The 27,996-nt window shown below is 38.3% G+C and overlaps 1 protein-coding gene across 1 annotated transcript; it reads left to right on the top strand.

Annotated features, from left to right (window-relative positions):
- The first annotated feature begins 236 nt into the window (after positions 1 to 236).
- On the top strand, positions 237 to 25,690 carry MRPS35 (mitochondrial ribosomal protein S35). The gene is made up of 8 exons (XM_074872063.1): positions 237 to 503; positions 2,713 to 2,753; positions 3,942 to 4,109; positions 4,490 to 4,550; positions 6,417 to 6,556; positions 11,983 to 12,092; positions 13,824 to 13,893; positions 25,187 to 25,690. Exons 1-8 carry the CDS (start codon positions 350 to 352, stop codon positions 25,463 to 25,465), a joined length of 1,023 nt encoding a protein of 340 aa, XP_074728164.1. The 5' UTR covers positions 237 to 349; the 3' UTR covers positions 25,466 to 25,690.
- Positions 25,691 to 27,996: the final 2,306 nt, after the last annotated feature.

Here is a 27,996-nt window from a genome sequence, read left to right as displayed (position 1 = left end):
GTGCCACCCCTCCAGCCACAGCCACCGCCACCGCCCTGGCCAGGCCCGGCGGCCGCTGCGCTCCCAAAGCCCGCGCTGCAGCTACAGGCGCCAAGATGGTGGAAGCACGGCGCACGGCCAAGGCAATTTCTGACACAACCCTACGCCTCACTCCGCTGCTCCTTCACCCTCCATCCCCAGTAAGATCACTGCCGGCTTCCGTCCCGTCCCGGGCGCCTCAGTCGGCTCCGCACCTCCCCTCCCCTCCTCTCCCCTCCTCCCTGCGGGCGGGGAACTGCTACGCTTCGCCTTTCCGACTGGCTTGGCCTGAGTCGGCTTCCGTCCTGCCGGCGGGCTCCGGGTCTCCAAGATGGCGCCCGGCAGCGGGGCGGTGCGGGCTGGTGCGGGTTACTGGGCTGTGCTCTCCCGCTGCTGCGGGAGGGTCGTGGTGGCACCTCTTCTCGGGGCCGCGGCTTACTCCTCCGCGCCTGCGGTGCCCAGCAGGGAAGGCCAGCAGAGGGAAGGTGAGAGCGGGCCGGGCCGCTCTGCGGCAGCGGCGGCCGGGGTGCAGGGGGCTCGGGCTGCGCCTGGCTGCGGGCTGGCGGGCCCTGGGAGCGGGCGGGGAGCTCGGGCCCGTAGTCTTCCCTTCCCTCCTTCCCTTCCCTCCTTCCCTTCCCTCCTTCCCTTCCCTCCTTCCCTTTCCTCCTTCCCTTTCCTCCTTCCCTTTCCTCCTTCCCTTTCCTCCTTCCCTTTCCTCCTTCCCTTCCCTCCTTCCCTTCCCTCCTTCCCTTCCCTCCTTCCCTTCCCTCCTTCCCTTCCCTCCTTCCCTTCCCTCCTTCCCTTCCCTCCTTCCCTTCCCTCCTTCCCTTCCCTCCTTCCCTTCCCTCCTGGCTGTGGGCGGCTCTGAGAAGGACGCTTTGCTTGCAGGTATTTTCTGGAGAGCTTTTGTTTAAAAGAAAAAAAAAAAAAAAAAACAACCCCCCCAAACCTTTATGGTAAAGGTTACAGATTTTAGCAGCACAAATACTGCAAATAGTCTGAAGAAATAAATGAGCAAACTGGTGGTTACTAGACAAACTTTCAGCTCAGGATTACAGTGGTACAGTGGACCTGCAGTGCATTGCCTGGTTCTAGGTATTCCAAATAATTTAATCATTCCTTGAGGGATGTGTGCTCGTGTTAAACATCTGATGTGGTGCTTGGCCTCAAGGTGAGCTGTTCAGGGTGCTCTGAGTGCAAATAGAAGCTGTTGGTCAGCGTTGTACCAATATTTTTCCAAAGGCTGAGTGGGCATTTTTTATCTGCAGATTCAGGAGCAGGCTGGGTTGCTGAAAGGGCCTTTGAGTGATGTCTGATGCTGGGACCCATGGCAGTGCAGGAGTGAAAGGTGTCCTGACCTGAAATTGTAAACGTTTGTAACAGAAAGAAGAAGATTGGTATGAATGAAATGTGTCTGTGAAAGCACCACAAAAATCGCAGATCTAGGGATTAAAAAAAGGCTGTTGCAGAGCCCCTGTGTATTCTTCAGTTTAAAGTTTTATATAGCAAGAAGAGTTAGAGCAGATTTGGATTCATAAAATTCTTAGATAAGGAAAACATAAGAACTATGAAATTCACAAGTTTTTACAAGGCTTATGTGGGGTAGAGTTGTAAGAGAAATTAATGAGGCAAAAAGATCCACTCCTAAATCCCATTCAGTTTGGGTTTTTTTTTGCTAAATATTTACTGTATCTTAATGTGGCAACAGTTAAAAACCAAAAAGTCCTAAGATAAAGCAGGACACTGGAAAATAAATGTCATCAGATTCACCTTAATTTGTCTGACTGTTATAAAGGCCACATTATTTTGGTGGTGTTTTTTTTTTTCGGGGGGGTTGGGGGGTTGAAAGTGATTAAAGTAGAGTTTGAGGAAGGGGGAGGAAATGAAGACAAGGAAGTGGAGATCTTTGTTTATATTGGAAACCTAATGGTATTTGGTATCTTCGTGGATCCCTGTGAGTCCCTCACCACAGCTCCAGCTGAAGTCAGGTGGCCAAAAATTTGAGCCAAATGGTGGCTCAGACCTGCTAAAAGGGAGTAAACTCTTTCACATTCTGTTGCATCTTCTCTGGGACTGCTCAGTAAGCCAGGTCAACGTGGTAAAATGGCAGAAAACAAACACATCGGTTTGTTCTCCATCCCCAGCTCAAGAAGAAAAAGTTTGATGTGCTAATCTACAGAGTTTAGATGAGCTTGAGAGTGGCACAGAAGAGGGTGTGAAGGAAGGAAGGGGTGGAACCATGGGATTCTACTTTTGATAGTGAACTGTTAGGTTTAGCTGTCTTGTACTGCTGGTGGAGAGTGATTTGTGACTGAACAGCCATGTGGGAAAGAGAAAGCACAGTTATGAGGCAAAAGTGCACTTTCACTCATTTTTCTTTCTTCCTGCATCAAGCTGGAATAAATGATGCTTCCAAAATCATTTAGGAGTGTAACCACTAAATTATTGTTAATGTGTTTCTAGGATAGACCCAGACAAATTGGCTTCCAAGCTTTTTTTATCTTAAATTTCAAAAAATAAATGAGCAATCTGCAGTATGAGTATCTGATCTTCTCCTTCTTCCATGTAAAGACTGGGAAGTATTAGTGTTTATTGTCTTTGTGAAAGAAAAAAACCCATACAGAATTATGCTGCATTTTTTTCCTCACAAAACCATATAATAGTTTGTATTGAAAATGTTTCTTTTTCTTTCAGCTTTGACAAGAAGAGGCAGAACACCACAGTTCATAAGATCAGTAAGTACTGAAACTATTTGCAGTTAACTCGTGTGTTTCAAAAAGTTTTCTAAGTCTTAACTGCAGTCAAAACCTGATGAAACAATCCACGATAACTATTCCAGAACCAGCATCTAGCTTCTTTAATCTCCCAGCTCTTTTTAGTCTGTGTTCTCATAAAGGTAAAAACATCAACAGTAACAAGGAAACAGTTAGCTTGTACTGATACCATGTACTGAAGGTCTTAAAAGTGCCTGAAAGTTGCATTTAAAATAAAAAGAGACATTTTCATGTTGTTTTCAGTATGAGTTTACAGGATTCGTAGTGGTTGCTTTCTGGTGTAATTAAAAACCCTGATATTGTGCATAAATGAAATTGGTTTTGCACAGTAGAATTAAAACTGATATCTGAACATTTAATCACTGAGAATTTTCTTACTTATTCCACACATACATTTCAAAAGTAGTGTGTTATGTGTTATGATTTTTAAAGGCAAATAGTAAAAGTGGACCTGGCATGTATTAAATTTTTGTTCAGTGTACAAGAGCAGATTTAATGACACACCAAAGCAGTCAGACCAGCTGACTGCATATATCCATTTGTCTTTTACCCTTCTAAATTAAAAATTAAGGTTTTGGGGAAAGAAACAGTGACTTGATTTTTCTTTTAAGGAGCATTTGACTGAAACCTTGGTCAGTTATTGGAGCGTGTAAGCTATTTCTGCAAATTTTCTACATCTTTCCTATAGTGGGATTTCTATAGTGAGTAATTTGAGAGGAGTTAATACCCGTTTCTTTTAATACGAACTTGTTCAGACTTTCACAATTCCAGAATTTTAAAACTCATTTTCTTGCCCCCCATCAAATGCTTAGGCACTTCAGGAAACAGAGTTTGCAATTAAATACTGGTTTGATTCCCCATCTTCCCTCTGCTGATTTATCACAACGCAAGAAGATGGCAAGTCCTTCTTTCTAAACATTTCTGAAATAAAATGCAAGTGAAGATTGGGAAGGGCCTGCTACCAAAGCTTTGAAAGGCTATCTTTTAAAAATCCCTTTACAAATGAGCACCAACTTTTGAAAGAAAGGTGTCTTGAAATTTCTAGCTGGGGGAGTTTATTCCTGAAATAGCTTGTTGTATGTGTTACTGCTGCTTTGTCTCGCAGAACGGCGTATCACCCATCAAACTTTTACAATTTTCAATTGTTAGCATACACCTCCCAGAACTGAGAGGATGGCTGTTGATCAGGACTGGAGCAGTGTTTATCCAACAGCAGCTGCGTTTAAACCTGCCTCTGTGCCTCTCCCAATTCGAATGGGTTACCCAGTGAAGAGAGGAGTACCTCCACCCAAAGAAGGCAACTTAGAACTTATAAAGGTGAGGCACATGCCATTGGCGTGTGGTAACTTTTAAAATTATTATTCACTAAGACTGCACTGCTTTGATTGCAATATTTGGATTGGATACTGTTTTCTATTATTAAATAGGATAATACTTTATTTAATTTCTAAATTAAATGGTAACAAATACGAATGTAAGTAGCAAATTAACCAAATCAGGAGACTTTTAGGATTATCATGCGTGTGACTTAAGTCTTTTGCTAAGTTAGACTTGAGAGGAGTCTTCATATCTGAATATTTTAAGTGTATCGTACTACCTTAACAAATGTTAAAGTGTAACCAGATTTCAGTAATGCCCTTAATTTATGAACAAACAAAAGAGCTTTATTTTGGTAACTCTTAATATGTTTATTTCAGATTCCCAATTTTTTGCATCTTACTCCTCCTGCAATTAAGAAACACTGTGCAGCTCTTAAAGGTGAGGGTTTTTTTTTTTTGTTTTGTCGGGTGGGATTTTTTTCTGTTTTTAATAACCATCTCTTGGAGTTTTAAGACAATGCAAAATGTGATTGTGTGTGATGAAGTAAAAGGTGAGACGTGGTTCACCTCTGAAGCTGGTTATTTGTCAGGTTTTGGCTAGTATTGTATGCTTTCTTGTTGATGCATTGAGTCATACAAATTGTAGGCAGGTCTGTCTTAGGAGGTTTTCAGCACACCAGTAAGACTTTAATTTTACCTTTCCTAATCTAACGAAGACCAAGAGCATCTCTGCCAGCCAGCAGGCCAGTAGGGGAACCTAATGAGGAGGTTAGCCCAAAGAGAAGTGGAGGCACAAGGGGAAAGGGAGGAGATAGAATTATAGAATCATTTGGGTTGGAAAAGGCTGTTAAGATCACCGAGTCCAACCGTTAACCTAACACTACCAACCACCACTAAACCGTGTCCTTAAGTGCTGCATCTACACATCTTTTAAGTCCCTCCAGGGATGGTCACTCAACTACTTCCCTGGGCAGCCTGTTCCAGTGCTTGATAACCCTTTTGGTGAAGAAATTTTTCCTAATATCCAATCTAAACTTCCCCTGGTGCAACTTCAGGCTGTTTCCTCTCGTCCTATCACTTGTTGCTTGGGAACAGAGGTGGATGCCCACTTCATTACAACCTTCTTTGAGGTAGTTGTAGAGAGTGATAAGGTCTCCCCTCAGCCTGTATGGTAAGAGATGAGAGGCCTGTCTTGAGTTGCCTGTGTACAAATGCATGCAGCATAGGAAACAGGAGGAATTAGAAATCTGAGGAGACACACAAATGCAGGGTGAAAGCTTCTGTGACTGAGGTACAGACAGGGATGATGTAGAGGAGGAGCTGACCTGTTCCGAGAAAAACAGCTCAGAGCTCTGCGATGAGACATGTAGGAAGCTGGTGAAGAATTTGAGAGTTGAGATCAGAGAAGAAGCTGAAAGGGTGTCTTGGTGGGCATCTGCCACAGACTGCCTGGTTGAGAAGAGGAGGTGGATGAAGAGCTGAAAAAAGCCTCACAACTGCAAGCTTTGGTTTTCATGGGGAACTGCAGCCATCTTGACATCTTCTGGAAGGGTAACAGGATGAGATGGAATCCATCTAGGAGATTTCTGGAGTGTGTTGCAGATAATTTTTTTGATGCAGATGGTGGACAAATTGCCTGTGGGAAGGTGCTGTATTGCACACATTGCTCGTGAGTATGGAAGAACTGGTTGGAGATGTCAAGGTTGCTGGCAGCCTTGGTTGTGAAGAGAAGATGGTGAAGTTTAAGATCTTGAGAGAAGTGAGGGAGGAAGGTAGTGTATTGAAGGCAATTTCTCGATGCAGATGATAGACGAGTTGACTAGGAGACATGCTCTGTTGGATTTGTTGTTTGTAAAGAAAGAACTGGTTAAGTATTTGGAGGTTAGGGGCATCCTTGGTAACAGTGGTCATAAAACTGTGGTGTTTAAAATCCTGAGAGAGTTGAAGAAGACAGACAGTGGAACTACAGTCTGGACTTCAGGAGAGTGATTTTGCTTTATCCAGGAATCTGCTTGGCAGATCTTAGGGGGACTCTCCTGTGGAGCAAAGTGGCCCATGAGAGCTGGTGGATGTTTAAGTTCAACTTCCTTAAAAGCAAGAATGGTCTATTCCAGTGTGCAGAAAGTTGAGCAGGTATGGCAGAAGGGACAGCATGGGTGTGCAGGGAACTCCTGAGTGAGCTGAACAGGAGATTTTTGCCTGACCATCCTCAAGAATGGCAAGAAAGAAGAATAAATTTGAAAAAAACAAAACAACAAACAAAACCAACAGATATTACTTGGAGTGTTTTCTCTTTATTATACAGATTTCTGCACTGAATGGCCAAGTGCTTTGGACAGTGATGAGAAATGTGAACAGCATTTTCCTATTGAAATTGAAACAGTAGATTATGTTTCTGCAGGGACATCTATTCGTAATCCCAAAGCAAGAGTGGTGACTTTAAGAGTAAGTAATATTTTTGGTAAACAGCCTTGGTTTCAAAACACCAAATACTTGGCGTTTTTTTCAAAACATGTGCAAGTATGATATGTTGGAAGGAAATGATGGAAATGGTTTACTGAATGTCCGAATAAAAAGCAGTGGATTTTCTTAAGTATATTGCAGCATGTTAGAACTGAGGTTGTAAGGTTATGGATATGTATTTATAAATGAAGACTAAGCTCTGATATAAACCAAATAGTGTACCTTCTGAAGAATCTACTATAGAAAAGGCTGCAAGTCTTTGTGCTTAATGTCTTGCTTAGACTATTTCATTGCTAATTTATAGACTCTAGAACTGTTCAAGTATTGACAGATAGGTCATATGAACGTGGCACTGTTAATAAGTACTGAGTTGGCAGGTGTCCAGGCATCAGTGTGTATGCAGGAGGAGCAGCAGCCTTCTGATCATAGGATCATGGGATACTTTAGGTTGGAAGAGAGCTCAGGAGTTTTCCAGTCTGACCTTGTGCTCAAAGTAAGGTAGGTATGAGATCAGGTCAGGTTCCTTGGGACTTTCTCCAGTTGGATCTTGGAAAACGTTCAGGGCTGGAGATTGCACATCCTCTCTGGACAACCTGCTCCAGTGCTTGCCTGTCCTCATGGCAGCAAGGTTAGGATTGTGCTGTGGCTTTTGAACATGCCTTTTGAGATGAGATTTGAGCCTATCTTAAGAGCAGCTGTGGGGTCAGTGATAGTTGTGTTCCTACACTGTCAGTATAGAAGTTAAAATACTGTAGGATACCACATGCTCATACACCTGTACAACATTAATCATGGCAACTTTGAATGGTAGTAGTTCGTTTTGTCTGTAGGACTCTCCACTTTCCTTTTGGGCTGAAATTTAATTTGGTCTCTCATTGACTTAAATATGCATTTCACACCACTGTTGGCAGGAACTTCACCATCCCGTTGTCACGGCATACTAGAGTTTAGCCTTTTGTCTTGTAATTCAGATCTGTGGTCAAGAGCAAGTTTTCATAAATTTATATGCATTAGAAATCAAGGGAAATGGAGTGTGTTTGTGAAAGTAGGAGCCTCTGAGTTCATGCTGGGTGGTGAATGTGTGCAGAGGAGGCACACACTGGACCCCTCTTGCTCTCCCAAATTCAGTTGTCTCTGTTGGAGGAATACTGGCATTTGCAGGACATGGTGTCACAGGTAGGAGCAATAGCTCAGCTGCTCAAACAGCCTTGAATCTCCTCCCATTAAAAACAGCAGGTGGTGAGCGTATGTGAATTTCTTGCTTTCTAAATTGTGAAAAACATCCCTACATATACGTGTCTTCTGTTAAATGTGGCTGTTGAGAGACAAGGTGTTGGGCTAGGGGTTGGCTGTGCTGCAGTGGAGAGGCTAATTCAAAATGATACACAAATAAGTGTGTCTGTATTATTCTATCTACATCTGTCCATTAATGTTAACTGGCCTCGGTACTTGTAATGAATCATGTGGATGTGTAATATGTATGGATATTAAAAAAAGGAGGGGTTGGAGTGGGAGACAAAAATGGAACAGCTACCCATATGCTTTTTCAGTCACTGGTGTTCTAATCCCAGACTTCATTAATAAATTCTTTCTCTGATTAATCCTCCTGACAACAAAATCTGCCTAGGGAGGGGGAAGAGAAGGATTTAAAGGTGAAAGCAGATGGCACTGGCTCAGATAGTGGTTGAGTTTGTATCAATGAGAGAGCGTTCACTGTGTGCTGTGATAAACTCTGGTGGATCTTCATGATAAGATTTCCTTTTTAAAATACTGTTTAAAAGTTAAACCTTTTTAATCTTAATTAAAAACTTATGCCCTTTTTCTGCCAGGTATCATACTGGAGATGCTAATTTTTCATCTCCTTGTAGCCTAATGCCAGTATTTCTTGTCATAAAATTTATCCTACTTTATTCCCAAGCGGAATTGTCCACGTTGTACCAGACAACATACTATAGGATGTAAAATGAGACTTTTTTTAAAATCAACAGCTGTTCTTTGTGGAGCTCTAACTTTTCTAAAATTCAACATAAAATAGTCTGCAGCATTCCAGCTAACAATTACAAGCTGTACAGTTGCTATCCTATTTTGAAGCAAGTAGTCACATAAATATTTTTCACTTTAAAGTGACTTTGGACTAGTAAGAACAAAATATTTTTTGTGATCCTGTAGTATAGGCAACAGACCAGATAGCTTTTTGGCTTTTATAGGAAAAGCAAGTCATGTGGAATAAAATCATAGCTCTCTTAACAGTAAGTTTCAGATGATCACACTGTATGAAGGCAACATAACACAACTATGTTAATGCCATCCTTTTAAGACAGTGCAAAAAGTACTACTCGGTGGAATTGTTTTGCATTGTTGGTTCAAGCAAGCTAATGCTGGACATCTGGGCTGGAGTATCCCATTAAGTTTAGATAGTCATGGTCATAAAGTGCTTACGTGCACTAGTAGTTGTACACTTGCCATAAAGTTGTCTGAAACCCTTTTAGAGTTTGGAGAATTCATTCTTTCTGTGAGTGTGAGAGAAAGACAATGTTAAGAAAATGCATTTTACAAAAAGGTGTTTCTCATGAGGTGAGCATTGCCAGCCAGCAGTGAGGGTAGGCTGTTCTCTAAGGGAAGGTGATCCAGGGGCAATGACCTCCCCAAAAAGCTGCTGCCTGAGCAAGGTGAGCAGGACAGGTCTGGTAATAGTAACCTCGTCCATCCAACAGCCCAATAATCACCTGACACGTTGTTTTGCTGATTAAAGATACCAAAAACTCAGACACCGGAGTGAAAAGAGTAGGTGTATTTTACTGGGGATAACTGAAGAGTGTAACAGGATAATACAGAAAACATACAGTAAGAAAAGACAGAATAGTGCAATTAAACAGATAGGAAAACACAGGGTAATGCATCAAATCATTACTAAGTGAGAGAGAGAATAGTGATTAAGAAAGATCCATCACCACTTGCACCCGTTCCCATCATCCAGACCCACAGTCGCTGGGCAGCCCCGGTTACAGCGAGGATTTGGAGAGCCTGTCCCGGCAAGTGGGAAACCCTACACGGTGTGTCCACCCGTAGGTGAGGCATCCAGAGTTGCTGCAAGAGGGTCCAGCCTTATATACCAAAAAAATCAGCAAGCCAGAATAACTGGCACATTTGTTTTAAGTGGAAATATCTGGCTTCAGTCTCACATTAGATTCCCCCAGAGCCTGGCTGGGGCTCAAGGGAGAAGCGAAGGGAGTTTCCCTGCTTACCTAATTGGATTATGAGCAAGGTCACACATCAGGTCACAGGGCCAGACAACTGTCTCCATGACCCTGTTATCTTATCCACACACAAAGAAAGATAAAGATACATTCAAGATAGCTACATCTTCCATACATATTTCACGTATTACATACTAAGTTAGCAGCTTCGGCTCAGGGCCTGTTGTTCAGACTTCAGTACTTCAACACTTTAGCACCTTTTACATCAGCATAGGTGGTTTGTTATAACCTAGCACAATACCTACTAGCACAATGGTTATCAGTTATAAAATATACAGGATTCATCTATAGGTCAACTCTGGCTTGGGCCGTTGTCTAAGCCTTAGCACTTCACATGTCCCTAATGATACGGCAAGTTTGAAGGGGGAAGGCGAGTCAGTGGATCAGAATTAGGTGTAGTGACAGGAACTCGGAACAGTCAGCAGTCTGGTGATTGTCAAGACAGTCCGTAGTGATGCAGTAGGTGAGGTCAAGCCAGGATGTGCTTGAGTCAGTGTGGGCCATGGCCATGGCCAGACATGGCTGTGCTGTAGCTCAGGCAGAGACCCAGGCTGAGTCCTCAGCTTAGATGCAGCTTCTCAGTAAAGCTGGGGCAGGCCCATCTTCTCATCTTTTTTGTTTTTTGTCACCACTGATTCAAGTCTACATGGCTGCATTGTATGGAAGGGCACTGTATGAAAGGTAGCCTTGAGTGCAAGCTGCCAGACCCTTACAAGGGGATGCTGTGTGGGTAAGGGATCTTGGAAGTATAGTGCCTTCAAAAGTGGTTGTTCACAGTCATTTTAGGCAGCACTAAGAACAGAGCTCTTTCCTTGCAGCTTGACCATTGCCTGAAAGGCTGGATGGTCTGATAGAATTAAACTTGATGGAGTGAGCTAGGGAACAATGCTCGGTGAGCTCCTACTCACTAGTGTTCCAGGCATGCACAGTAAATTAGCATGTAATTCCTTAAAAAGGAGACCTTTTTCATATAATCTATGGAGTAAGGAATGTTAGGGTTTTTTCAAGATTAGAAGTTTTAGTATTGAAACCCTGTTGTCTCCTCCCTTGTTATATTTAGGTTTAGTACTTCAATTTTCGATTTTTTTTTAGTAGTATGGTTTTTAATTTCAGGTAGTGCTACTTTTCCTGTTATTTATCGGAGCTTCTAATTTCTTTTAGTCCTTCAACTTTTTTTTTAGTTTTTCTGATGCAGGTTTCTTGATTTTTTTTTTTTTTTTTTTTGAACAGTTCTTTAGTACAGCAATGACACACTAGAAAGAATATAGGGGAAAAACAAACAGTGGACAAATTAGAGATTACTATTATGACTCTGTGTTTTTACTATTTCTCAGCAACTTTCACTTGATAGAAACTTATGTTTCCAACACTCTATGTCTTTAGAGTGTTAAGATTCACCACCTTATTTGCTATTGTGTAAACAGCTAAAACCAGCTTGCTTTACTTTTCATACTTGTTATTGCATATAGAAACTAGCTTCAGACTAACTTTTCAGAGGTTTGTTGGTTTTTTTAAAAAATAAATACTAATTATTTGTTGTATATCTTACAGTTGTGGGTTTTCTGGTATTGAAATAGAAGACGAGCCATTCACACTATTGTTTGATCAATTATGTGAGGTCAGACAGTTCTGGTCCATTGTATTGTTATCTGTGTGCATCTTGTCATGCTTCTATTCATCTCCCAGCAATGATTTTGAGAATTCTGATTTCTTGTCTTTTGAATTGATGTCTTTCCTGCTCTTTTGGATGCTTGTAATAAATATCATGGATATATCTTAGTATTGGCTTTACTGATTTGTATTTGAAAGAAAAAAAAAATCTAAAAAAAGATCTGTTTTTTCATATGAAGTACACGTGAATATGAAATACAGCTACAAATGAAACTGAAAAATGTTTGAGTAGAAGTATTCTCTCCCAGCTGCTCTGGTATTTGGATGAAAAGAAATTTATTCTTTGAATAGTCAGATTATATTTGCCTTGTGTTAAGACTTCTGACATGTGATACAATCAGAAGAAACTCTGCAAATGCATACTTAATAGCTATCCTTTTAATTCTTGATAAAAGGTGTGCCTAACTACCTCAAAATATTTTCAGGGTACAGAGATTGGATTTATCCAAGTAATTAAAGTGTTTTCTCTTGTACTTGAAGGTTAAACTTTCTAACCTGAATTTGGATGACCATGCAAAGAAGAAGCTCATTAAACTTGTAGGAGAGCGGTACTGTAAGGATACAGATATGCTCACAATTACAACAGACAGGTACGGTTACAAGAAGGAAAAAAAATGCCAGTATAGAAAGGGCTGAGTGTCTTTCAGTAATATCAATTATTGTCTTGGTAAATTATTATATTTTTAAGACTAAAATGACTTAAACATACCAGTACTCCTCTTATTAACTGTTAAAGTTATAATGGACAAATCACGTAAGGTCAAACCTATTATTTGTTAAATATTGTTAGTTATTGAAACTTTGTATTTAGAAGTTTTGAATGTTATTTTAAAGTAGTTGTCATGTTTCCCAACACAACCCATGGGTTCTGTTAGTTTCAACAATGATCTGAAGAGTTTCAGGCAAGAAAAATGACATCAGTGACCAGACATTTCTCAGTGTTTTGATTTTGTAGGCATAAACAAATCACTGCAGTTATTTACAGTTATGTTCAGAAGACTGCATTGGAGAAACATCTTTTCTGTGTTGAATTCTGAAGCATTTAAGAGAATACATGTGTATTCCTAAATTTACAGTACACTTTAATTCACAGCTGCTTTTAGTGGAAGGAAAAACATTATTGGTAGTCTTTTTGTTTGCGTGTTTTTATTAGAATTCTTTTTTCCCCTCTTAAATTTCCTGTCCTTTTGATATGATACACTGTTTTATTCTACATAAAATAAATACAAAATGGATAAAATTGTGCCTATCTTTTTTGACTAGACTTGGAAATCTGGATAGCTTAGAGGGACCACTTGCTACCAACAGTTTCATTTCCCGAGCAAGACTTATTTTGTGTCTAAAACATTAGCATAGCTGAAAGGAGTTTACCTTCAAGAGCGTATGTGAACAGTCTCATGCTGTGTTGCAGAAGAAACTCTTTAACATGCCTGTTGATATTTCACTTTATTTTTAGTAAATTGTAAGGCCCCAGCTCTGAGTGACATGCATTTCTTTAATACAGGATTTTCCAGGCTGGTATTTAGATTACTTTTGAACAGAGGCTCTTTCACTATGAAATAAATATAAGTCAAAAACTTGAGTCCTTTTTAAAGTTTATTTGCTAGAATAATCATAGTCCATGGTAATCCAGATGAGTGTTTTTTAGAGTGTCTCAGATGTGGTCTCGCATGATGCAATTTGTTCTTCATCAGAAAGGGGGGTGAAGGAGCCTGCAGGAAGAGTTGAGTGTGAGAAAGAGGCAGGAGGTTATGGATGATCAGCATGAGGAAGAGATTAATGTCATCAAATTTTCAGCAGAAGGTTTTGATGACTAGTTTTAAGAAATACACTGTTTTTGCAGGACTGTGTCTTATCCCAAGAATTTTTACTGGTTTTGACTTACAGCTACATTGCCTTAAACTTTTCTTCTTAAATTGTTGGCTAGATCTCCTGTTCTGAACTGTATTTCATAGCTGTTTTCACCAGCCATCTTCCTTCAGCTCTGGGGGGAAAAAAATAAATTAGTTTTTAAAGGAGTTCACACTTAATGTATGTTGGATTCCACTTTGGCACAGAGGATGAATAAGTTTTTAATGCTTCCTGAAGATCTGTAAATTCTTGCATTTTGTACATTTCCTAGTGACTTGCAGATGCCCATTCTTCCATGTTCTTAATATTCATGCCTTCATGATGTTATTCTTGATTAAGTGTAATTCAGAAACGTGTGTGAATCAAACACACATTTTCCAAAGTTTCCCTACATTAAAATTAGTAATTTTGATGGTAAGTTTAACTGTGGTTTGATTTCAAAAAGACTAGCTTTGTTTATGATTTTTCAGGTGTCCTCTGAGAAGACAGAACTATGATTACAGCATACACCTCCTCACAGTTTTGTACCATGAATCTTGGGTAAGCAGTTGTAAATAACTCGCACTAATGTGCACGTGCTCTCTCGTAACTTATAAAAAGTTCCATCACTGTGTGCAGCTTAAAGTAAATTCTTAGATTTTTTCTTCTTCCATCTCACTTTTCTTCCACCAAGATAAGTTGCTTCTGTTTGAATCTTAATTCCCCAGTCAACTTAGAGTGCATTTCTTTAACTTCACAAGTGCTATTCTGTTGTTTGTGTATGTAATTTCTCTTTTCAAGAGTTCTCTAGTGTTTGACCTTAATAAGAAATTCTTTCCCAGTGCTTTCCCAATACATTCCCACAACAACAAGCCTAAAACTGGCCCTGAGCCTAGCAGAAAGCACCTTAATTCTAAGGATTCCTAAATGTACATTTAGTTTGGCAGCATGCTGGGCGGCCTGTGCACAGTATTCAAATATAAATTGAGTGTATCCAGAGAAATGGTGTACTCTGTGATTATCCCCTGTTATGTGTGAATTTTTAACAGTGACCATGTTTAAAGATGAAAACAAATATTCCAGAAAAGCAGAGGGGTGTCTTACTGGCTTTAAAGCTATGAAAACTAACATACAGCACAGTGTCTACATTATGCCTGATTCCAAACTCTTATCTGTTAGTTAGAGTCTTTCTTTTCTTGGGCTCTTCTTGGGCTGTGGTAAAGGTGTAATTTGAAAGAATTCTGCTTCCCAAATGCTCATTCACGAATCTTGCCTCAAGCTGGAAGGCCTGAGGACTTGGGCTTCTTTTCTGAGCTCCCTTTTGCTCAGAAAAGGGACATCCTCCCCACCTTCTGTTAGTTTTAGGATTTCATTGCGTCAGAGTTAGTGTCCTGAAAAATATAAAAAATTATTGTAACTCTTCAGAGAAATATTTCTACAAAAGCAAGTGTAATGGAAACTTTTCTATAATCATTCAGGATGTGGCATATTTGGAATTTTTCCCACTAGTTCATTTTATTAAATGGTTATACCTGTGAAATATCCAATGTATATGTATTAAAGATACTACTCCAATTTATTGATAATTTACTACAATGCTTAAGTAGACCTTTAATAAGATATCTTTAGACCACAGATTTTTCCTTTACAGTGAATTCTTCAGACTTGTCTCCTGTATTTTTGTGGTTAGTCGTGTTGGTTATAAATATTGCCTTCAAAAATTTTAGAACCGTTTTTTTAGAGAAAACAAGTTAGCAATCTGAAGTGGAATTGTGTTGAAAACCCATAGTTATGTTTTGGATAATGTAACTGTTTAAATGTAATATGTTATTAGTCACATCATTTGAGACAGACAGTGGAAGCCTTCATCATCAGTGTATTTCCGTAGATGATGTACTCTTTTAAAGAAGTTGTAGCTGATTAGCTACCAAAATTCACTTACTATTTTCAATTGTTCTGTAGTATTTAAATTATATGTCTGTATTTAGCATTTTTATGAATTTCAGTGTTCTTGATTTTGATCATTGCAGTGCTGACATAAAAAACATAAGGAGGATGAGCTATATTTCCCTTTCACTGGAAGTTGCCTTGAAGGATACTTTTTGTAATTGTAGAGTGCATCAAATTAACCTCAGCTTATACTGACATCTTGAAAGATACCTTTACTTCAGATTTCAGGTGCTTTGTACACATGGATATTTTTCTCCCCAACAGCATTACGTTGCATTACAAATCTTGAATTAATAGCAGATCAGTTTCCAGTATTAAGCAATGACAAGAGAGCCAGACACCGCTCACTTTATTAATTCCAGATGAACACCACATCTGTCCTTTGCTCTAGCATTACTTAGTGATGGAAGACAGGGCTATACGATAGTGCTACGTGTGTGTTCAGCGTGTATTGAATATGCACAAGTCTCTTGCCCTTTTATTACCTTTCAACTTCCATGTTAATATTTGATGAGTTCATCAATCCGTTGTAATTGTCTTTGATTTCCATGAAAAATTAATGGTCTCGAGAGGCATGTTTTTTTATTTTGTGTGACATGTTTTGTTTTGTGTGGTTTGTTTTTTTTTTTCCATGATCAGTGGTAATGCCTTTTAATAACTTGCTGAAAGATAGTTTGGATATATTGTGTAAACCATAAGCAAACAATGTATGGTTTATTTTAATTTGTACAACCTTTAATAGGGGAAGGGGGTGCAAGGGGATTGTCTTCCATGTAGACAGTAACATCAATCCTGTTTACAGAACCAGTCGCAAGATTTGATGACTTTCCCAGCAGAGTAGTGCCACACTGTATTTTCAGGCATGTGCATGATGGAATTCAATAAAAAGATGAGGGCACTGTTCCATTCTTGCTAAGTGAAGGGAAAGCTGGCTGTGTGTAAAATTTGCCCTCAATCCTGAAAACTTTGCATGCTGTCTCTCTAAACATGGCATAACTCTACAATTTATGTTAATAACTAGATTACTGAATTTTCTGAACCAGCAAGTATGTGAATATATAAATTAATTTCAAGTGTAATGATATTTTAATTACCAGTGATGCATAATTCTTTCATTACGCTTGTGAACTAGAGCATCCAAGTAGTTCAGGAATCTGAAACCTTTTTAAAAGAATGACAGTTCTTTGTGGTTTTGTTGGGTGAACTATGTGCTACAAAGCTCTGTTGTGTAGAGGTGCATTTCAGACAGAAAGTTATTTTTAAAGTATTGAGTGTGAAGAGTTTAATTCTGGCTCATCTGTCTCTTTGTATGCATTCTTAGAAGACAAAAACTTAATCACTGTGTCAACAGTAGCCTCTATATTACAAATTTTCTTGTATGCTTTTCTAGTCTTGGCTTCAATAAAAATCCAGGGCATCCACAGCTCACTAATTCTATTGCTATTGCAGTTAGAGGGCTCAGGTGGAATTAGTTTGCAAGAATCCTTGTAATGGAGTTACAGCTGAAATATGCAACAAGTGTGGCAGACAAGATAGAAGGGGAGGAGATGGACATTATCAACAATTGGTACAGGTATCATTCTGCCTCAAGGCTCTGAGTATATTGTTAAGAGCGGATTTCTTTCCTGGATTGTGATGTGGGGAAGAGAGTTTGTTCGCATTTAAATAAATGAATAAAAGGTTATCCAAATCAAATTTGGCAAATGGTTTCTGAGAGGTACCACAGACAAAGCAAGGGAAGCGTGTTGATAGGTTAATGCACTGACTAGCATTTTATCTCTAACCTGCTAGCAATCAGTGGATGGTGTGAGAAGACAGACTAGCCAAATTATGAAGGTTTTGAAGATATGCTGGATGATGGAAGCTTCTCTACACCAGGTTCAAGAGAAATTCAGGTGGTTTTTATAATCATGTGTGTAAGAACTCCCTTTTTTTTTTTTTAAAGTTGGTTTTGTTTTGTTGTGGAAAGAGTAAATGAATGTTTTGGTTTTGTGAGCGTTAGGGGAAGAGGCAGTTTCCACACCATGCAAAGGAGGGAAGGGGAAAAGAATTGTCAGACTGTTGATAGATGGTCAGAATAAAGAGTTAAGATGAAGAAGCTGACAAAGGTGGCAGGAGTGCCAAAAGGTACATTGATGACTTGGGAATGGAGAGAGTAGCTAAATCTATTTGATTACTTGTAGAAGTGGGGTACTACTGAGTAGCCTTTTGGGCTACATAACCCCAACAAATTGGTAGTTAAAGGTGGTATTGCATTTGAAACTGTACTGTCTTTCCTGTCTTCTCACACTCACACCGAAGTGCCGTCAATGGACTTAGACCATGCAAAAGTCTGCAAAAGCTGACGGCGCTCAGGACCTTTAAGGATTGTGTTGGAATTTACCAAAACACAGTGCGGTGTTACCAGTTGATATTTTATCTATATTTAAACAATTAAACCTCCTTTATTTTGATGAAAGAAATGTGATTAATTTTTTTCATCCTCTAGAACGCGTTCCTGTAGCAGATAGTGCTACCCTTGCTTCTGGCAAAGGGAATCTATAGTGCTTGTTATTTTCTGGCAGGAAAAAAAAAATTGTGCTTGTTTGTTTTGCTAGAGGAAGTGAAGGAAGAGAGGAGGAAAAACATGACTTCATCCTTTGTTTCTTGATCCGTCCTCTGTTATCACAGGTTCAGATGAGGTGCACTGTAAAGCAGAACAAATATGGGAAGTTGGTCAGAATATGGGCAGCGTATTGGTGGATTGATAGTAGTCGCTTGGTAAGACAGCGTGCTGCTTCTTGAGATGGATCTGAACAGTGGGAGCAGTATTAATTAGGGGTCTACATACTGTGTTCTTAGTTCAACCTATTTGAATTACAGGTCGGCGAATAAAGCTGAGTAAATCTAATGGAGAGCTCAGTTTAGTTGTAGTCTTTGTTACTTACAGAGATGGCTAAGAAGCATGAAGTGTAGCTTAAGATCCCAGACTGATGCAGTTGGCACTAATAAATGCAGATAGCTCATGAGGGCCATGAGATCAGTTATCTTTAAAACATTCAGATTTTAAAACTTAAAGAGTGTTAATTTATTTTGTTGTTTTAGAATACTTTGAGATCTTTTGCTTCCTGTTTAATAGTTTTCAGGTTATTAATAAATAGGTTTAATAGTTTTCAGGTTATTAATAAACCATTTGTAGTTTATTAGCTTTTTAGAATGTGTTCAGTAGATATCTGACTTGCACCCTCTAGTAAGAATTGAATTTATCTTCTTTGGACTTCTGTGATTCCTTTCAAATTATCCCCCAGGATTGTGCCTGGATTGAATTAATCAATGAAAGTGGAGATATATTAGGTAGATTGTTAATCAGCAGCTCAATCAGTTGTATTTCTGCTACCTTTAAAGGATGGTGCTTCTTGAATGCTGTAACATCTCTCTAAACCTGAATGGTATTTTGATGGTATTAAGTGGTTTTTAAAGAGTTTGCTGCCCTCAAGTGGTTAAAAAGATCACCAACTGATTTCTTCACACAGCTCGGGTTAATAGTTTATCACTAAAAAGTAAAGTTCTGTTATAAGTTGAAAGCAGGAGGAAGAAAGAAGTGGAGCAGGAAGTTAATTTTCCAGTGAGGAAAAACATTCATAGTCATTATGAAGGGGAGGAATCTGAAGAAGGTAGAGTGAAGAGGAAATAACTTAGAGTTGTTTTAAACCAGTCGAGACTACAAAAAGGTGCAGCAAATTTTTTTGCTCCAATTCCACATGATTTTCAACATACATAAATGCAAAATGACGGAGAGTGGAAGATATCATTCTGCATTACACAGCTGAGATCTTGAAAGATTAGTGAAAAGTTGCCCTTGCATTTTTCTGTTCCCCAGTGTGTTTCTTAAAGTAATAGCTCTACTCTGACATACTAAGAATAACAGTAGAGTAATGGTGTGTACACACTTTTGGACTCTCATGCTTTTTCTAATCATGTAGTTACAGGAGTCTGATAAAAAAAAAAGACTTAAAAAGAACGGTAAGAAAGAAGGAACATAGAGGTAGGGATAAGTGGAAAGTGGCTACTGAATATGTACAGTGATAGCCAAAGGGCCTTCTGGTGCATCTCTGCATTGTGCTTGCATTGTAGATGCTAATAGTACTTGAAATGAAAGCACGGGGTAGTTGAAGCAGATAGGTGAGGGAAGGAAAAAAACTGAAGAATGGACAGAGTGACGCTAGAGGTTTAACTAAAACTGTGAATCCCAAAGCTGTGTAGTTTGAATTATTTTGAGGGTAGTGTCCTGGGTTGCTTTTGCATTCAACTTCAAGGCACTGGTAGGTTGGAGAGTCTGCATATGCCTGCAGCTGAATGAATATTTTTACATAACCATTGGTGATAATCCTAAAATCCATTGTGTAGCTTTTCACTAGACTTCAGTTAGCACTTAAATTGTATTGTCTTTTTTTCATCTACAATCATTTTAAGCCATTACAAGTAAGCATAATTTTTATCACTTCGGGTTGTGCCAGGAGAACTTAGAATTTTGCAGTTTCATAGTAGGAGTTCACCTTGTAATTCAGCCTAAAATATGTGAAAGGATATAAGTCCCCTTTTGAAACTTAAGCGGGCTACTTAGGTTTCAAAAGTATACTTTAACTTCATGTTCTGAACACTCAGGATGTTATGACACATGGGCTGTAGGGTTAAAATGGGAGGTGGAGGGAGATACTCTTAAATCTTGCTGAAACTCTTTCCCTGGGCAGAAGAAAATTCAAGATTCATTGAACTGAGCAGGAGGGCCACAGCCTAGGGATTAGAGCATGTACCTGGGAGAGACTGGTTCAGAGCTCTGGCCACTATTTAGTATAACTGAAGACTGCTTAGTGTAAATCTCCTGACTCTGAGATCTTAGAATAATGAAGTGTGATATAATTGTGCCCTTCCTACAATAGTGTTCTTTCTCACTATGTCATTATATATGGTTTAAGTAATGCAAACTGAGACTGAAGTAAGGGTGGTCTCTAAATGTTGTAATATATACTTTGTTTTGAAGTATGTATTACATTTCATTATGCACTCACCAGTGCTCAAAATCTGACAACTTGAAAGTGTTCATCATTAATGTGAGTCAGAAAAGATAAAGCTAAATGGCATAGTAGATGTTAAATTTAATAACTTTCTCTGAAGATCTAAATTCAAACATTTAAAATCAAAGGAAAGAGTTTTGCTGCCAGGAAATGTGTAATGTAGTGAAAGAAAGTTAAACTTTTTTTGTACCTCTTGCTTGAAACCACAAAGGACGAACATTCATGCAAAAAGTTGAATTAAAAATTGTCTTTGTACTATTTCAGACTGTAGTGGGCTTTTTGCAGTACCTTGTGTTTAAGCCTCATGTTTCTAGTTGCTCTAGAAACAAGGCGCCTTTTTGATGCATAGATTAATTTTTACAGTCTAAATGTTGGAGAGAAATGAAGTCTTATGAGGCATAGATATTAACAAAATGAACAGAAAATCATCAAAGATTTGGTCCCTTAGTATCACTGATCTTTCTTGATGAGATCAGAATCTTATCTGATTGACATTCAGAAAACAAACTGAGTTAGATAAATACCTTACAAATGGCCCTTTTAGAAGCCTGGATTTTCCAGAAAATACACGCAGCCACTTCAGCCCTGAGAAATTAAGTGGTGTCCTCATTTTTGAAAGAAGCAACTAGATGGTGACTGCTGAGGACTCTTAAATTAGTGACAGAACCAGAGCTCAAGCCTGTGAGTATCATCAAGTGTGAGGGTATCTCTTACATCTAGTATTATTTTTGAGGCAAGGTTCTGTTCGTTCTTCTCTGTTTCTTTCCCTTTTGTGTTTTACATTTGTACCTTACTGGAATGTTAAGTCCTCAGTCTTTCTCCTGATTTTTCCTTGACGGTCTTATCAGCCCAGTGCTGCTGCTGTCTCCTAGAAAATAATGTTCTGCTCATTCAGAAGAATGTATTTTAACCTATTCTGCATCACCAAACCATTAATTTTTTTTTTTTTTTTATCCAATCTCATCAGATACAAGTATGTTTTGCTTCTTTATAAATTCTTGTTGATATTTCTTTTTAAGTTGCTAACTAAATAGTACAATTCAAAGGTGTAATATATCCAAAGAGATGAGTACGTAATTGTCTCGCAACTCATCTTTGGACTGAAGGAACCCAATAATTTGGAAAATGCTAGTATAGCTCTCACTTATTACCTGAAGATCTGTGATTACTGTACTACACAGAGTATCTTTCATTTCAGTGCAGTACCAAGAAATAGGTGTATTTATTCCAGGCAATACAGAGTTTGAAATTTGACTTGCAACTTAAAGTACTTCCCTTTCCCTCCAAAAAAAAAAAAAAAATCCCACTAAAATACTTGGTCTTTGCTAAACAGCATTAAATTATTAGCTGTTCAAACCAATGACAAGATAATTGACGAACATGAGAACGAGTCATGTTTTTAATTGCCTTGAAGATTTCTGCGTACCACTTAAAAATTTTAGTTAAAATGTTTTCCCCAAAAGAAACACCAGAGAACTGTCAATTCTAATCTTCCTCCATATCACTGTGACAGCAAAATTATGAAAGTTAAACTGGCAGAAAACCACCAAAAATGGTGAAATGCCTGCTTAAGTGATCAAAAATGGTTTCCTTTCTTCTATACTTAAAGGTACAATATAAATTGAGGCTTTTTGTTAATGACTTCTATGTAAAAAGCAATTTCACTGGCCAGAGCACAATTTTAGTATTTATACTCTGTCAGCACTTCAGATTAAGCACTGTAAAGGCTTGTAAACCTCCTAAAATACTGGCTTAAACTGTAGCATAAAAGATTTGCTTAGAAACAAATTCTTATTCTGTTTATGGCGTTAAAAAATGCTCTATATTTGCATTAGGAAGTGTAAAAAAAAAAAAAAAATTGCTCTTCTATGCCTCTTTAATAGTATATTTAGATCCTTTGACTTTATATGAAAAGCTGTTTTTTCTGGTGATTTTTTTTGTTTTGTTTGAGTTTTGCGGTTCTTATTGGAGGTTTTGGTAAGAGAAACAGTTGAAATTATCAGCTGAGTGCATCTTCAGCCAGGATGGTTAATGCTTACTGAGATTCTGTCTTACATGTGATAGAATGAAACAATCATCTATAGTGAATTCATTGAAGAAATAAATGTTCTTGATTTTTTTAACCTTATTCACTAAGTGAGGTTTTTATCAAAAAGTTACACAATGCCACGCTTGTATTCCAGTTTTCACGGTTTTGTTCTTGTTTGTAAGACTCTTACTGCAGTATTTACTAAGACTTTAAATTTGCAGGGGACAGAAGTCATCAACTAACAAAACTGAGTGATGAAGACCTTATTTTTGAAGTTTCTTTCATTGTCTCTTTAGTTTTCTTCATAACACTTTAAACTGAGACTACAACACTTGTAACATTTCCACTAGTCAGAGTTCATGGGTGCTTGTCTACTTAGGGTACTTTTTCAAATGAAAATATAGTTCCAGAATCACTTTTTCTCTTGCCATAAATCTGGTTGGAAAGGTATTTAAGTTTCACTCAATACAGTTGTTTTGCAAAAATCTGGTTTCTGTTCAGTTTCCTGTTTGTGATGTATGTCTGGACCTGTGTACAGGGGGATAACTTCTCATTTTGAGGCATGGCCACCAACGTTGCAGTGATGGATACTGGCTTCTTGTAGCAGGGCTGGGGAACGGATATTGAAATCTCCCCCTACTGCAAATCCCTTCCTGTCTTGCTCCCCCCTAGAAGTCAGATTTTAATTTTAAAATCCATTTTGACACACCATTCTGTTGGGAAGGATTCCAAGAAATAAATACTTAACAGTTTCTTTGGCCTCCTTTAAAATCTCCTTGCTCTGTATCACTCAAAAGAGATAGGGAAATCTTAATCTTTTATCAGCGTGCATCTCCAAAATCCTGTAAGTTAATGTGTCCAGAGAAGGATTTTCCTGAAGAGATAAATGTAATAACGGTAATTAGTTCTTGTTGGCTCCGCTATAACTTAAAGGTGTTTAAAAGCCTCACAGTGATCTTTTGTTTGAACTTCAAACAAGAGTTTGGTCCAGGGAGTCACCAGGGGCAATACCCATATTCCCTTACTCTTGAGAAACCCTATCCCTGTGAGAGAAGCTTTTGCTTTAAAATTCTTTTGGAGTTTAGGAAAAAAATGTCTTGGATAGCTATTATGCAGATAAACAAGGGATATGTATAACAGGATGATGTAATTAATTGAAAACTATCTCCACACTTAATTGAAGTGTTTTTCAAACATACAAAGAATATTTTACTATACCCACTTGTTCTGCTACTGTTTTAGCAATGCAGGCTACAGTATGTCTTTTTTTTTTTTTTTCCCCCTCTAGAAATTGAATAAGGTTCTTTTACTTCTGTGTTGTATTGTGTCCAGGTTTTAATGTCAGTCATATGAGCCTTTTAGCAGTGTTAATCACTAAACATTTGGACTCAGAGATTTAAAAGACAAGAGGTTCCATTTACCAGGTGCAGGATACAGCATTTGTTAAAGTATTTTTAAATTCAGCAAGCACAAACGGTTGCAGGGGAAAAAAAAAATCTTAGGTCTTAATTAAAGGTTATTAAACATTGTGGTTTGACTGCAGCAACCTTGTTGACTAGTGGACAGAATACTTTAAAATAAACAAATGAAAAGCCAACAATATGCCCCCACCTCACCTCCCCCCAAAAAGTCGAACAAAAACCCCAACCCTCCCGTGATTGCCAGGTTTATTTTGATTCTGCAGAGCATAGCTAAAAATGTACCGAAGAGCCCTTTCTGGCAAGGGATTAAAAAAAAAAAAGAGAGAGAAAAAAAAATCCATGTTGTAAATGCCTTACTATAACGTTTCTTTGAACTTATTCCCAGAGAAATAACTTTTATTTAGATGTGATTTCTACCACAACTGTAAAAAAACATGACCACCAAAAATACTTCAAATTGTGATTCTTAAATAGTTGAAATAAGGACACTGTGTATTGTTTATATCAGTAAAGTACTAAATTATACAAATAAATACATGATCTACAACATATAAAAATACAATTATATCTACAAATCATATATATTTACCAAAGTACAGTAAAAATTAAATATATAAAAATAGCAGGTTATAACATTGGCAATATCCCTTAAACAGTCTGTGAAGCTAGGGGAGGGTCTGCTGAATCAGCGAAATGTTCAGAGACAAAAGTTATAAAGAACAACTGCACAAGCCAGGTATTTACAGGCACTGGGACGATGTCTTCTGCCTGTGTTCAACTTTTGATCCTGTCTAATCTTGCACTGCTAATTAGGTAAAAAATAGCACTTTGTGGATAGAGATTATTTTGAGGAGCAATTTGTTTTGCAGGAAGAGGAAATGGATTAATTGGTGGTGCTTTTCCTTATGAGTCACAGTTAAAGCGTTTCCCGAATACTGAAGGATTGCTGTCTCTCATCATATGCTACTTGGTATGAGCTGTCTCACTTATAGCCAGTGTAAACATACCAGGGATATAATAGCTAGGTGGCTACTCCAAACCTTGAGCATTTAGGGTTATTTAAAATTATTACTTTTACAAGGCTTTTTGTTATTCATTATAACAAAAGTCCATAAGCTTTTCTTCCCATTCTGATTTGTCTAGGTACATCTGCCAGATACATAAAGAACTTGATAAGTGGGAGGAAAGAAACACATTCTGCACAGAAAATGTGCTGCATACTGGCACCTTTTGAACTCTGAGGCTTGAGTTACAAGCCTTGGACTTTAGAGGAGGGGAAATATCTTCCACAACGAATGTAATTTTTAAAGTGAATTGGTATGACAGATAAGTTTCTTCAAATCATTGTAGCTTTGTTTCAGTCTTGAGTAGTTTTTAAGACGATGTATATTTTCTTTCAGAAAACGGAAATGTGGGAGAGCGAGAAGACTGAGGAAGACATGGAAGAGTATATCTGGGAAAATAGCTGTTCTCAGAAAAATGCCTTGGATACGCTACTTCGAATAAAAGCCTCAGAGAATGTCAGTAATGTAACTAAGGAGGAGCTGCTTGCATCTGAAGTGGTTAAGAATTACAGAAACTCTGTAATTGCACTTAAAAATGAAGGTGAAACAGAAAATAACATGTCTCAGTATAAGGAATCCGTGAAGAAACTATTGAATATACAAGCATTACCATGAGAGCAGACTCTGCAGGTACACCTGATTGCTATGGAAATATTAAGCTGCTATGTTAATATTTCTATATGGTATGGATATATAATTATTCAGAACCTTAACCAAAAATATGAAACTTATTGATGAGTTAATTTCAATAGTAATCAGATTTTTACCACTGGATTGTCTTGTAAAGGTAATTTTCCTGTCTATGAATCTTGTTCTTTGAATAAAGTATGTTTTAAGTCATATTGGTGACTTGATCATTCGATTCTGTGCTTTCTTAGCTTGGGAGATCCTGGTTCACATTCTCTGCTTAATCACGTTCTGACTTCTCACACAACTTCTTTTTGCATATAACTTAGAGCAACAGCATCAAAAAGAATGAAATTACTTAGGCTCTCGGTTCCATTAATTAATAACCTAAAAATTAAGAGCTCTAAACTTTCTAAATGCTTTTCAAATGTCACTCAGATTTTTCTGTATCTGTACTCCCTATCTGTAAAATAAAGATAGTGTTGCCTAAGTAGTTAACCTTTTGGAGAGGTGTTGAAACACATAGTGTGAGGTTCTCTGATGTCATCAGGAAGGCTAACAAATACCCTAAGTAAAAATACCTGCATAAAATGATGGAATAAAATAAGGTAGAAAATGGGATGGTAGTGGGAAGGTGAACTAGCAGTTATTGACAGGATACCGAAGTACATGGGAGAGGAAGAATGATGAGAGTTGCTGAAAGTGAGAGCTGGTGAGTAGTGAGGTGAGTATAGAGCTTAAATAGGAATGGAGTGAGTCTTGGTAGCCTGAGGCCTGCTGAGTTCTCTTGAATGTACTCAGGCTCTTCAAGGAAAAAAAACCACCCAGCTTAATGCTGTGAAGCACAGAGAAGGAAACTATATTGATGTTTATCTCATGCTTGATAATTTGTATTTGAAATTGAATTGATTTGAAACACTGGAATTACAGGCAACATTTATTTCCCTCTCACAGTTAAGAAAAAAAAGCACCTTAATATTAGCTTGAATAACTATTCTTGCTTTTATTGTACCTTCCTGGCTTACTAGGATTTCAGCTTAGAGAGAAAGTCTTCACTTTCTGGAAGGGGCAGTTTTTATTCATCAGACTTAAGGATTCTGTATACCTATAAAAGAACCTCGCGTGTGGCCCTGCCAGCTACTCATTGAGATGAAGCAACATTAGAATAAGGACATTGAAAACTGAAGGGAAATGATTTCTGTAAAGTGTTCTGTGTGGCTTGACTCACTCACTGCGAGGATTTCTCCTTGTTTTGTGTTTACATACAGCCAAAGAGTGTATGTATTCACCTTTCCAAAAATGTCAGTTTTGGAAGGATTCTTCTTAGGTAAAACTGGTTTTCATATGGCAGGAGACTGAGTTTAATGCAGCTTTTTATTCCTTGTGAGAATTTGCCAGAGCTGTAGCTAAAATTGAAAATACTTGTCCTGAAATCCCAATTTTGCACTTACCAACTTGGTTATTTTGTAGTCCTTCCTCTTAGATTTGATAATGTGACGTTTTAGCAGAAGCTTAATACAGGGGAAGCTTTTGCTATTCTTAGGTTGTTCCTTTATTAAGGGATAACGAGGGTAATGTTTACAATTCTCACTTAAAATAGTACATTGTGTAATTCCTAATCTTTTTTGAACAGCCATGAAACCAAAATTACGGAGGAAGTAACTGCAGTTTGACACAGACTGGTGTGGATGGTGGAGTTGTGCCTGGCTTTATTCCAAAGGCAGTTTTCTTCTAGTATGTACACAAAAGAAATTTGTTTCCTTAATTAGCTGTGTCAGTGCTTGCATAAGGACTGGTGTACTAGCAAGTATACGTAACTCACTGTTTTGCAGTGCCATGTCTTGTACCAGACTGAGTAAATGTTTTAAGAAACCCAGAACTCCGTAAGTTTGTTTTCTCTATAAAAGTTGTCCTTATGCACTCAGGACCTGTGAGCACCTGATAAAATCCTCTCTGCCACAGAGGACAATTCAATTTTCCTTTGCTCTTCGTAGACTTTAAACGGATCGAAGCAGAACTCTGTATGAAAGTTGTAGTTAAAATAACAATTTGACTTTACTAATCATAATGGCTGGTAGAAAGAACAGCACAGCAAGGGAAATTGTTTTCTCATTTGATTGCATTAGCATTTCATCATCTTCACAGCTAATTCATGGGAAACCTAAAATGCACAGGCTTCTACAGTTCCCTCTGAAGTGTTCAAGCCTAACTTATATACATTCTATAAATGTTTCATGAAATAGAGGCAGGATAAAAGGTGGCTGTCTCCTGAGTGCCAGGACACTCAAATGTTTCTACCAGCTACCAGTAGATTATACCTACTGGCCAAGAACAATGTTGGGACTCATTCAATGTGTTCCCTAACTGCATCCAACACTTACCATCAGAAATTAATTGTCAAAGACAGTAGTTTTCCAGTAGGATCTGTCTTAATGACCCTATGGCTATAGAACACTTGGCCTGCTGGCCAAGATTGACCTCCAACCTTGGCTTTCAATACTGTCTTCACTTCCTCTGCT

The sequence above is a fragment of the Strix uralensis genome, chromosome 5, assembly GCF_047716275.1.
Source record: "Strix uralensis isolate ZFMK-TIS-50842 chromosome 5, bStrUra1, whole genome shotgun sequence".
Taxonomy (NCBI): domain Eukaryota; kingdom Metazoa; phylum Chordata; class Aves; order Strigiformes; family Strigidae; genus Strix; species Strix uralensis.
Note: the sequence above shows the minus strand (reverse complement) of the source record. Positions and strands in the feature narration are given on the sequence as shown.

Excerpts from the sequence above, each read along its gene's own strand:
- MRPS35 (XM_074872063.1), top strand. The coding sequence starts at position 350 with ATGGCGCCCGGCAGCGGGGCGGTGCGGGCTGGTGCGGGTTACTGGGCT. Across the intron at positions 6,557-11,982 it reads CAAGAGTGGTGACTTTAAGA|GTTAAACTTTCTAACCTGAA; the intron begins GTAAGTAATATT and ends TTGTACTTGAAG. Across the intron at positions 12,093-13,823 it reads CTCACAATTACAACAGACAG|GTGTCCTCTGAGAAGACAGA; the intron begins GTACGGTTACAA and ends ATGATTTTTCAG.